Below are 11994 nucleotides of genomic sequence, written 5' to 3' on the forward strand. Positions count from 1 at the left end.
CAAAGACAGTTTCAGAGATTCGCAGTTTCCTAGGCCTTGCAGGATATTATCGGAGGTTTATAGAGAATTTTTCCAAGATTGCTAAGCCCATGACACGACTGCTTCAGAAAGATGTGAAGTACAAGTGGTCGGAAGAATGTGAACAGAGTTTTCAAGAGTTGAAGAATCGCTTAATCTCAGCTCCTATTTTGATTTTGCCTGATCCAAAGAAGGGTTTCCAAGTGTATTGCGATGCATCAAAACTTGGGTTAGGTTGCGTTCTGATGCAAGATGGGAAGGTGGTTGCCTATGCATCTCGTCAGTTACGTCCGCATGAGAAGAACTACCCTACTCATGATCTTGAGTTAGCCGCAGTCGTTCATGCATTGAAGATTTGGCGTCATTATCTTTTCGGTACTCGTACAGAAGTATACACCGATCACAAGAGTTTAAAGTATATCTTTACTCAGCCGGATCTGAACATGAGACAACGTAGATGGTTGGAATTAATTAAGGATTATGACATGGGAATTCATTATCATCCGGGAAAGGCTAATGTTGTAGCAGACGCTCTTAGCAGAAAAGGCTATTGCAATGCTACAGAAGGACGACAGTTGCCATTGGAATTATGCAAGGAATTTGAAAGATTAAATTTGGGAATTGTCGGTAGAGGTTTCGTTGCAGCCTTAGAAGCGAAGCCCACTCTAATTGATCAGGTTAGAGAAGCCCAAATTAATGATCCTGATATTCAAGAGATCAAGAAGAATATGAGAAGAGGAAAAGCTATTGGTTTCTTGGAGGATGAGCACGGAACTGTATGGTTGGGTGAGAGAATCTGTGTCCCCGACAACAAAGATTTAAAGGATGCAATTCTGAAAGAAGCTCATGATACTTTATACTCCATTCACCCTGGTAGTACTAAGATGTACCAGGATCTTAAGGAAAGATTTTGGTGGGCAAGTATGAAGCGTGAAATCGCAGAATACGTAGCAGTATGTGATGTTTGTCAGCAAGTCAAGGCAGAACATCAGAAACCCGCCGGTTTGTTGCAACCTTTGAAGATTCCTGAATGGAAATGGGAAGAAATAGGTATGGATTTTATCACTGGTTTGCCCAGAACGTCATCGGGCCATGACTCTATTTGGGTGATAGTCGACAGACCTACCAAAGTGGCTCATTTCATTCCGGTAAAGACAACCTATTCCGGAAGTCGCTTAGCGGAATTGTATATGGCAAGGATTGTGTGTTTGCATGGCGTCCCTAAGAAGATAGTGTCTGATCGAGGCAGTCAGTTTACTTCAAATTTTTGGAAGAAACTTCAAGAAGAGATGGGTTCTAAGCTGAACTTTAGTACTGCTTATCATCCGCAGACAGACGGACAAACTGAAAGGGTGAATCAAATTTTGGAAGACATGTTGAGAGCTTGTGCTCTAGATTTCGGTGGAAGTTGGGATAAGAATCTACCTTATGCAGAATTTTCATACAACAACAGTTATCAAGCTAGTCTACAGATGGCTCCGTACGAAGCACTGTATGGTCGGAAGTGCCGCACTCCGCTTTTGTGGGATCAAACGGGAGAACGTCAGGTTTTCGGAACGGATATCCTAAGGGAAGCAGAAGAAAAGGTAAAGATCATTCAAGAAAGATTGCGTGTGGCTCAGTCTCGTCATAAGAGTTATGCCGACAATCGCCGCAGAGATTTGAGTTTTGAAGAGGGAGATTATGTGTATCTTCGTGTCACGCCTCTTCGAGGAGTTCATCGTTTTCATACCAAAGGAAAATTGGCACCGCGTTTTGTGGGACCTTATAAGATTGTCAGCAGAAGAGGAGAGGTTGCTTATCAGTTGGAGTTACCTCAATCTTTGGCAGGAGTACATAATGTGTTCCATGTGTCGCAATTGAAAAAGTGTTTAAGGGTACCTACCGAAGAAGCTAATATTGAGCAGATAGAAGTCCAAGAGGATTTGACCTATGTGGAGAAACCGATCCGTATCTTGGAAACAAGTGAGAGAAGGACCAGGAATCGAGTTATCCGATTTTGCAAAGTCCAGTGGAGTAATCACTCGGAAGAAGAATCAACTTGGGAACGAGAAGATGAATTGAAGTCAGCTCATCCGCACCTGTTCGCCAGTTCTTCTGAATCTCGAGGACGAGATTCTGTTTAAGGGGGGTAGGTTTGTCACACCCTGAAAATTCAAAATATATAAATTGTTGTTTAAATGGAATTTCTAGAATTTATTTTAAAAGTCTTGAAAAGAAAATCTAAGTTTAATTAATAAATTCCAATATAAAAAGTGGCCAGATAAAATTTCATTAAATACTTTGCTTAATTCTATAATTCCTAGATTTTTCTGGGATTTATTTGAGCTAAGGTAGTATTTTTAATAAATGGAATTGCATTTAAGAAATAATTTAAATTGAAAAAGTTTTAAAAAGTCTTCTTTTGGCTTTGGGCCGAAAGTCGGCCCAAAACCGCCTTCTCTCTCTTCTCGGCCCAGTCCGGCCCAGTCCGCAGCCGCCCGCGCGCGCGCGCGCCCTCGCAGCCGCTGACAGGTGGGTCCCACCTGTCAGGCCCGTCGTCTTCCTCGGGCCGAAACCCTAGTTTCGCGCCGCCGAGCCGCCGCCGCTGTTTCCTTTCCAATCCGGCCGTTCCTTTCCTTCTCCGGCCGAATCAATAGAGGGGAAATGATCTCCGGGATCTCCTCTACCTTTTCTCCTTTGGAATCTTTGGCTCAATCGGTTTGGAATGAGTTGGATTCGAGTTCGTCTCGGATTCGTTCTTCCCGAAGGTTTCCTTCGCCGTTGCCGTCGCCGTGGGCCTTCGCCACCGCCTCCGAGCCCCTTTAAAAGGATCCCCGTGCTCTTCTCTTCTCGCCGCCACCCTCGCCTTCGCCTCTCGTCGCCGGAGTAGCCCTAGCGCCGTGCGCCCTAGCTTCGCTGTCGCCGCCGCCGCTCCAGCCGTGCGCCGCCGTCGTTCCAGCCGTCGCCGTCACTCGGGAAGGCCGCCGTCGTCATCGCCAAGTCGCCGCCGTCCTCGTCCGCCCCTTCGCTGCCGTCGGAGACCGCCGGAGCATCGTCGCCGTCGTCAAGCCGAAGGTAGCCGCCGCTTCCTCCTCGTCGCCGTCGCCGTCCGTTGGTCGTCCGCCGTCGCCTTGGTCGTCGGTGAGTTCGCCGTGCCGTCCGCTACCCGTTGGTGTCCTCCGTTTGCGTCCTAGTGCCGCCGTTCGCCGGCGAGTGTCCGCCGCCCGAGCCGTCTTCTTTGCCGAGCCGCCGCCGCCGTCGGTGACGTCATCGCTGGCGTCATCAAGCCCCTCTCCCGTGAGCCGCCGTGGACTCGTTCGATCTCGGCCGTCCGATTTGGATCGGATCAATCTCGGCCGTCCGTTCGCGTGAACCGTCGCCCGTGCGCCCGGTCCACCAAACCCTAGCCCGCTGACGCAATAAATCCTCTTTTCCTTTTCAAAAATAATTCATTATTGCGTCATAATTCAATTTAAACCGATTTAAGTGTTTTAATCCGATTTAATCTTTAAAAATTCATAACTAATTCATCTTAGCTCCGATTTAGTTGGTTCAAGTCTCTAAATTTTTCTAAAATTGAGATCTACACATTAAAAATATCCACATGTACTGTTCATGCTTGTTTTTGTGCTGTTTTGGTGATTTTGCTTCTTTTTGCTTAGATTCCGTCGTTTCCGGAGAGTCCGTTTTTGCAGAAGAAGAGTTTGAAGAGTTCCAAGGCCAGCAAGGCAAGTCACACAGATCCCAAACAACCCTTTGAGCATGTTGATCCTATTTAAAGCTATTGTTTCTATTCAACTATTGCATCTATTTTCGAATGTCATTGGGTGGAATTGACCTATTCTTTGTTATGGCCCTTTTGTACATTGATTACCTTATTCCTTGATACCTTGGGTTATATTAATTTGACTAGTTGAGCTTTATTTATATTGGTTCAACTAGATATTAGATATAATTGCTTAGCCCTGCTTAGAAACATTAGTACACTTATGGGATAACTAATGATTCACTATTATTTCATGATGGCTTATTGATAGTTCACGATGGTCAATCGTGATTAGTTAATTAATTAATGTGCCAACTAAAACCTGGTAATGGTGGGTTGTGAGCACATGGTTTTGATGGTCGTGCTCATGGCAATTAAGGACCGGTTCACGAGTTTCGGTTGTGAAACATTTATCGTGCCAACCACAAGCCAGCATGGGCAACGGCTTTATCTTTTATATAGCATGGTTCATTGCGGGGCACCAGACTGAGAAGTGGCGGAGATAAGCCCACGGGGGTCGCTGGGGAGTCCATGCCTTGTTTATAAGGGGGTGATTATGATCCAGGAAGGTGCGCTGCAGTGAATTGTGTTATGCGAGGGGTATTGTCACAACTCCTTTCCGAGATACCGTGGTGGTATTGAGGCACATGGTGACATGATGTGGGGTTGTGTCTTGTGGGTACAGTGGTACACCTCTGATCAGAGTAAAACTATTCGAATAGCCGTGCCCGCGGTTATGGGCGGGTCTAACAATGTCTTTCGTGATTAGTCTCACACCTCTCATCATTATAAAAGATGCTATAACTGGTAATAATTTGATTAGCTCCTGGTTTGGAATGGTACATTCCTGGTTTGGAGATAGAACTGTGCAGCCGGGGTGGTTGTTCAGAATGGTTGGGCCTATACAACAGGGTATGTTGTATAGCGTTGGATTAATATTGCTTAATTATTACTTAACTGTTTTATCAAATTCTCAAATGTTTGCTAAATGCTGCTTTTGCAAATGGAACCCTATTATGCCATCCTTTGTTATCCTGTGCACTTGCATATTTGCTGCGTGGCTTGCTGAGTATGTCATATACTCACCTTGCAATCATTCATCAGAGGAAGAGTTCTACAATGAGGCTGGTGGTGTGGAGGATTAGGTGTAGCCTTGGTCAAGCTGCCTGTGGAGTGGAGCCGTCTGCGCCGTTTATTTTATTTCCGCTGCTTAGAACTTTATTGATTGAGAGGAACTATCTACCTCTGTAATGACATTTTATTCGCTTAATAATTAGAGTAATATTTGTACTCTATTATCAATTTGTTATTGTGTGCCTCGGCTGATTCCTGGACGAGGGTTCACACACATGTAAGCGTTTGGAATTTTGGATAGAAATTCCGGGCGTGACAAGTTGGTATCAGAGCCTCTTTGACCCTAGGTTATGCCAAATGGTTACCCATAGAAGCCCTCTGAAAAATATTGGAAAAGTAGAACTGTTCTCCTCCCTTTCTCTTTTAATTAAACCAAACTAATGGCACATGCACTTCTTGGAGGCGCGGGACACGGAGGCCTCCGGGGCCTGCGGCTCCGTGGCCACTGCCAGGTTGTCGGCGCGCTGCTCCGTGCAGGCGAGGGCGACCTTGACATCGCCAAAGACGGTGATGGGGCCACTAGGGCCCGGCATCTTCATCTGGAGGTAGGTGTAGTGGGTGGCGGCCATGAACTTCACTAACGCAGGCCTGCCAGGACTGCGTTGTAGGGCAGATTGAGGTCCGCCACGTCGAAGTCGATCCGCTCGGTGCGGAAGTTGGTGGAGTCGCCGAAGGTTACCGGGAGCTCAACGTGACCCAGAGGCCACATGTGTCCTGGGGTCACACCGATGATCGGCAGTGACGGTTGGAGCTTCATCCCCGGGGCCTTAAGCGCGTCAAAGGCAGCCGGGGAGATGATGCTCAAGCTGCCCCCCCGTCAACCAGGACGCGCTTCATCCTGACGTTGTGAATGGTCAGGGAGACCACGAGGGTCAACTTCCCTCCACGAGCGAGCACTGTTGGATGGTCGCTCTGGTCGAAGGTGAGCTTCACCTCCGACCAGCGCGCCTTCCGAGTCGCCTCGTGGGTTGGGACGATGGCCAGACGCTCTCGCCTCATGGCCTTGAAGCCTCGGCGGGAGGTGTGAGCCCAAGCCCCCACCTCCCCCCACAACCCCGTCGAGTGTGGCGATGGTTCCCTGAGGTATCTGGAACTCCAGATCCTCGCTGTCATCGCCATCATCGGCGGGGGGCCTTCTTCTTGGCCTCCCCTCCCCAGTCATCGGCTGGGGTCGCGGGGGCTTTGCCCTCTCGTCGACCTTGCCGCTTCTCCTCATCAGCTTTCCGGAACCGCTCGGCCAAATTTTTGACCGAGCGGCAGTCGGCGAGGCTGTGCCGATAAGTGTTGTGCACCGAGCACCACTTGTTTGCCGACCGGCCCTCGCCGGATGGAGCAGTGGAGCTCGGCTTGACGCCGGTGGCTTTTCCCTTGCGCTGGTTGGCCCGTGAGGGCCCATCGGCCGTAAGGACGTGGCCCTCGTCATCGGAGCAGGCCGACTTCCTTTTGTCCCTCCTATCTCACCGCTTAGAGCGGGAAACAGACTAGGGGGCAGCCGCAGTCGCCGCGCCGGTGCTGGGGGAGTTCCAGGCCCACGCCTCCTCCTTCCGAGCCACCTTGTCCGCCAACTCGAAGAGCTCGGTGGTGGTCTTGGGCTCCTTGGAGGCGATCTTCTCAAGCATGTGGTTGTGCCGCACGCCATTCCGGAACGCATAAACGACCGCGTGGGCCGGAATGCACGGAATAGTGTTGCGGACTTGGCAGAAGCGTTGTATGTATGAGTGGAAGGACTCATCGTCCTTCCGCTGCACAGCATGCAGGTCTGCCTCTTCTCCTGGGCGGGGGTATGTGCCCTGGAAGTTCATGATGAACTGCTGGCACAGGTCCTCCCAGGAGTGGATGGAGTCGGGGGGCTGGGTCATCAGCCAGCCGCGCGCCTGACCCTTGAGGGCCATGGGGAAGTAATTCGCCATGACCCGGTCGTCGCCCCTGCCGCCACGATGATCGTGGTGTAGATCTGGAGGAACTCCGAGAGATTGATGTTGCCATCATACTTCTCCGTGAGGTTGGGGCAAAACATCGGGGGCCACCGGACGTTCCGGAGACTCGCAACGAAGGCCCTACAACCAGTCCCTCCAGGTGTGAACGTGGGGGGCACTCCAGACGAGGAGGCTCTACCGGCGACGAGAGGCTAAGGCGAGGGTGGCGGCGGGTAGCGGCGGGCTTGGGGGTTCTTATATAGGGGCTAGAGGGCGGCGGCGAAGGCCCACGGCGGCCGACGACGGTGATGGAAAGATTAGGGTTCGGGGAGTGAGATGAATCCGATTCGAGATCGAATCCACGGATTTCCAAACGAAATTAGCCGACGATTCCATAAGAGAAAAGATAGAGGGGATCCCGGGGATCATTTCCCCTCTATTAATTTCACCGGAAACGGAAAGGGGCGGCCGGATTTGGAAGGAGATGGCGGCGGCGCGGCGCTAGGGCTCGGGCAGCAGGCGGCCGGAGGTAGACGACGACCTGACAGGCGGGCCCCACCTGTCAGCGTCCGAGGGCGCGCGCGCGGCTACGGCTGCGGGCGGACTGGGCTGGCTTGGGCCGAGGGGGAGAGAGAGAGGGATTGGGCCGACTTTCGGCCCAAAGCCAAAAGAGGATTTTAAAAACCTTTTTCAATTTAAATTATTCATTAATTGCAATTCTATTTATTAAAAATACCTCCTTAGCTCAAATAAATCCCAGAAAAATCTAGGAATTATAGAATTAAGCAAAGTATTTAATGAAATTTTATCTGGCCCCATTTTATATTGGAATTTATTAATTAAAATTAGATCTTCTCTTCTAGGCTTTTAAAATAAATTCTAATAATTCCAATTTAGACAACAATTTATATATTTGGGATTTTTAGGGTGTGACAGCGCCACCGCCTTTTCCTCCAGGACCTCGACCATGATTGTCGAGGGCGGAGGGAAACTTGGGGCTGAAGGAAACGACTTCTCTTTGAAGCGCGCGAATTCCCCTACCTGGCACGCCAGCTGTCGAGGAGTGATCCTCTCTAGCGGGAGATCGTGAGACCCCCCTTTTGTGAGTTCGGCCGGGGGAAGAGGCTCGCTTAGGGAGATCGTGTATCCGTCCTGAACGCTACTAAATCGCACACGGGCACCAAGATTATACAGGTAAGGGCCGCTATGAAGCATAACACCCTACTCCTATGTGTGGAATTATGGATGAGTGTTACAAAGGTTCCTAAACTCCGGGGAGCTCACCCGCCTTCTCTTCCTAGAGTTTAGGTCTATTCAGTGTAGTCCCTTTTCTCAGTGGGCGAGGTCCTCCTTTTATAGTTCAAGGGGATACCATATGCACCGCCTCTAGCTACTTTTCTATGGGAGGGGGGTCCACTCTACCTTGACCAGATCGTGGCCCGTGCCTTCGCCCGGAAGCTAAGCCGCGGTTGGCCTTTCAGTGGGACCCAGCTCCTCCCCCCGCCTGACACGGGGGACGGCCCTGTCATTCGCCCTTAAATGGGTGAAGACTAGTGGCCGTCCTCCTCACGTGGAGAGGACTCCGGATGATGCCCCAATGTAACGGGACATACCTACCTCCACTCCACCGGAGACAGAGGCGACGTGGGGGCACAGCCGCGCGTCAATCGGACGTGACCAGCGATATTCCGGTCACAGACTAGTCACACCCGATTTGACACGGGCCAGTGGTGCGGTACCGCACGACCGCCCTCACCGCATTAAACGCGGTGAGGGACGGTTGGGGCGCCGCGCATTGATGGCTGCTCAGCATGGGCTCCTCCCCCCGCCCTTCACGCTCCCCCCGCCACATGGCAGCTGGGCGAGGGCCTCGGGCCATGGCAACACGAGGGCCCGAGGGGCCTGACGTGGCACCCCGAGGTCCCCCGGCCGTGTCTGTGACTCGCAAGGTGCGGGGGTATGTCGGGACCCAAAACTAACAACTTAGATCCGACTGAGATTTATGTATCAATCCCTGGATCAGTAAAAATTGATACATACAATATAACTGGTTCTTCATTGCATACGTTAAAGTCTTACAATACTAAGGGTTTTACAATAATAGGTACTCACCTATCTAATTAATACACAGCGGAAGTTTCTATACGTTCTGACTAGTGAGGTATAACCTTTAGGGATTTTCTAATTTATCGGGGTCTTCGTAGTAATAGTCATAAGGGTCCTCCTCTTGACCCAGATCTGAAAAAGGGGTTATAAGAGCAAGGATGAGTATTCACAATACTCAGCAAGTTATCACGGAAATATGTTATGCATTGACATATAATAGGGTTCTTTGCAAAAAGCAGTATTGGACAATCTGGAAAAATTATAGCTGAATTTGTAAACATATAAACTTTAGATTCCTAACCAGGGTACCATATGAGTCCCGGTACTCAACTCCATGAGTACGGCTATTCGAATAGTTTCAAAGATATTCTACTGCAGCAGATGTACGCTTTACCCACAGTCCACGACTTGCTGATAATCATCGGCTTTAATCATGGCCCAGTATTAAGTCATTAACAATTATGGCACCTGTTCCATGAACTTATATCCTCATATGCTCTGAACGTTATGTTAATAGCAGCAAGAGGAGTTCTGGCGTTCCCGAGGTATTTTAAGGGGAACTGATCGTATGACACCACGTCATCTCGATCAGGGTTTAGAAATATAACCATAATTATAATTGAGCTCAACAAACCAATTACCTGTACATGGTAATGGTAGAAATTGCCCTTCGCGGCTATAGTTGCCTCCTGCGCGAGGACTTAAAAATAAGAACCACTATACAGAGGTGCCATATTGCCAATTAACCTAATAACTAGGTCTGTCGCCATTCTAGAAACTGCGGTCGTACTCGTTCGTTCTACATAAGTACCTGGTAAAACTTATATTGATTGAGACAATACTAGTGTCACGCCCGGAATTTCTATCCAAAATTCCAAACGCTTACATGTGTGTTTAACCCTCGTCCAGGAATCAGCCGAGGCACACAATAACAAATTGATAATAGAGTACAAATAATCAACTATTTAATATTTGCAAATAATAAATTATTACAGAGGTGGATAGTTCCTCTCAAAGAATAACATTCTACGCAGCGGAAAAAAAAACTAAAACAAACTACGGAACAGCTATAGCGACTCCACTCCACAGGCATCTTAACCACGAACAAGCTCAATCCTCCAAATCATCACCTTCGCTGAGATACTCCTCTTCTGATGATTGAATATTGCAAGAATGAGCATATGACATACTCAACAAGTCACACAGCAAATATGCAAGTGCACAGGATAACAAAGGATGGCATAATATAGCTCATTTGCATAAACAGCATTTAACAAATATTTGAGAGAATAGTAAAACAGTTGAGTAATTAAGCAATATTAAACAAACACCATACAACACACCCGTGTTGCATAGGCCCAACCTCATTTGAACAACCAACCCCGGTTGTACAAATTAAACCTCCAAACCAGGAATATGCCATTCCAAACCAGGAGTCAAATTAATTAACACAATTACCATTTAATGTATAATGTGAGACTAATCACGAAAAACATTGCTCAACTCACCCATAACCGCGGGTACGGCTATTCGAATAGATTAAACTCTGATCAGAGGTGTACCACTGTACCCACAAGACAAAATCCCACAACATGTTACCATGCGCCTTAGTACCACCACGGTACCTCGGAAAGGAACTGTGACATTACCCCTCGCACAACACAACTCACCACAGTGCACCGTTCCTGGATCATAATCTCCCCCTCAAAACCAGAGGCAATGGACTCCCCAGCGACCCCCACGGACTTCTCGCCGCTTCACAGTCTGGCACACTATAATGAATCATTGCTATACAAAAGATAAAGCCGTTGCCCACGCTGGCTTGTGGTTGGCACGGTAAATGTTTCACAACAGTAGCTCGCGAACCGGTCCTTAATTGTCATGAGCACAACCATCAAAACCATATGCTCACAACCCACCTTAACCAGATTTTAATTATCAATTAATTACCATCACACGATTAACCATCGTGAGCTACCATTGAATATAACCATCATTAATAATAATATAATATATTATAATCTATATTTAACCCCTTTAGTTAGCTAATGTTTCTAAGCATGGCTAAGCAAACATATATATAGCATTTAGCTGAACCAATCCAATATATAAGGTTCATGCTAATCAAATTATAGCCCATAGGAAAATAAAGTCATCTTCGGCCATTAATTAACGGGGAAAGGTTCACCACCCGATGACATTCGAAAACAATGCATAGTTGAAATAAAATATTAGCTTTAAACGGGTTCAACATGCTCAAAGGGTTATTTGGGATCTGTGTGACTTGCCTTGGGCTTCCACAAACGCTTCGGAACCTTCCTCAACGGAAACGCTCTCATCCGGAACGTCGGAAACTAAATCAATTAAACAAAAATCAACAAAACAGTACAAAAACAAGCATAAACAGTACATGTGGATATTTTTAACATGTAGATCTCAATTTTAGAAAAATTTAGCAACTTGAACCACCTAAAACGGATCTACGGTTATTTAGTTATGACTTTCCAAAGATTTAATCTATTAGAAAATCAGGAAAAAGAAAAACGATGATGTCATGATGACATCATCAATGGTGGCCGGCTAGGATGGCAAGCTCGCCGGAGCTAGAGCGGCCGGCTGCGGATTTGGAGGACATGGATGCGTAGAGGGCAACGAGGCGAACGCGACGGTGCTCACCTACACACCGAACGACGCACGACGGCGGCCGACGACGAGAGGAAGGCGGCGGTGGCGCGCTACGGCGGCCGGCGACGAAGGGGATGCGGTGGCCGAGCTTCCCCATGGCATGGTGAAGCCCCCGACGGCGGCGGCGACCGACGGCGACGGCGGAGGAGGCTCGGCGGCGCGACTGAGGTTGGCCGGCGGCGAGGTGGGGCTAGGCGGCGTGTCACGCCCGGAATTTCTATCCAAAATTCCAAACGCTTACATGTGTGTTAAACCCTCGTCCAGGAATCAACCGAGGCACACAATGACAAATTAATAATAGAGTACAAATAATTAACTATCGAATATTCGCAAATTAAAATTATTACAGAGGTAGATAGTTCCTCTCAAAACAAATAACATACTACG

At 48.3% G+C, this 11994-nt stretch overlaps 1 protein-coding gene across 1 annotated transcript; it reads right to left on the reverse strand.

Moving 5' to 3' along the window:
- Positions 1–6381: 6381 nt before the first annotated feature.
- On the reverse strand, positions 6382–11704 carry LOC136351834 (uncharacterized). The gene is made up of 2 exons (XM_066304254.1): positions 11607–11704; positions 6382–6826 (listed from the first exon to the last, which is right to left on the reverse strand). Exons 1-2 carry the CDS (start codon positions 11702–11704, stop codon positions 6382–6384), a joined length of 543 nt encoding a protein of 180 aa, XP_066160351.1.
- Positions 11705–11994: the final 290 nt, after the last annotated feature.

This window comes from Oryza sativa, chromosome 9, assembly GCF_034140825.1.
Source record: "Oryza sativa Japonica Group chromosome 9, ASM3414082v1".
In the NCBI taxonomy this organism is placed as follows: Eukaryota; Viridiplantae; Streptophyta; class Magnoliopsida; order Poales; family Poaceae; genus Oryza; species Oryza sativa.

What these genes read in the sequence shown, in the direction of transcription:
- LOC136351834 (XM_066304254.1), bottom strand. Translation starts at nt 11,704, where the DNA reads ATGGGGAAGCTCGGCCACCGCATCCCCTTCGTCGCCGGCCGCCGTAGC. An exon ending in CCGCCGTCGTGCGTCGTTCG is followed by an intron (nt 6,827 to 11,606) that starts GTGTGTAGGTGA and finishes TCGTGGCGGCAG; the next exon opens with GGGCGACGACCGGGTCATGG.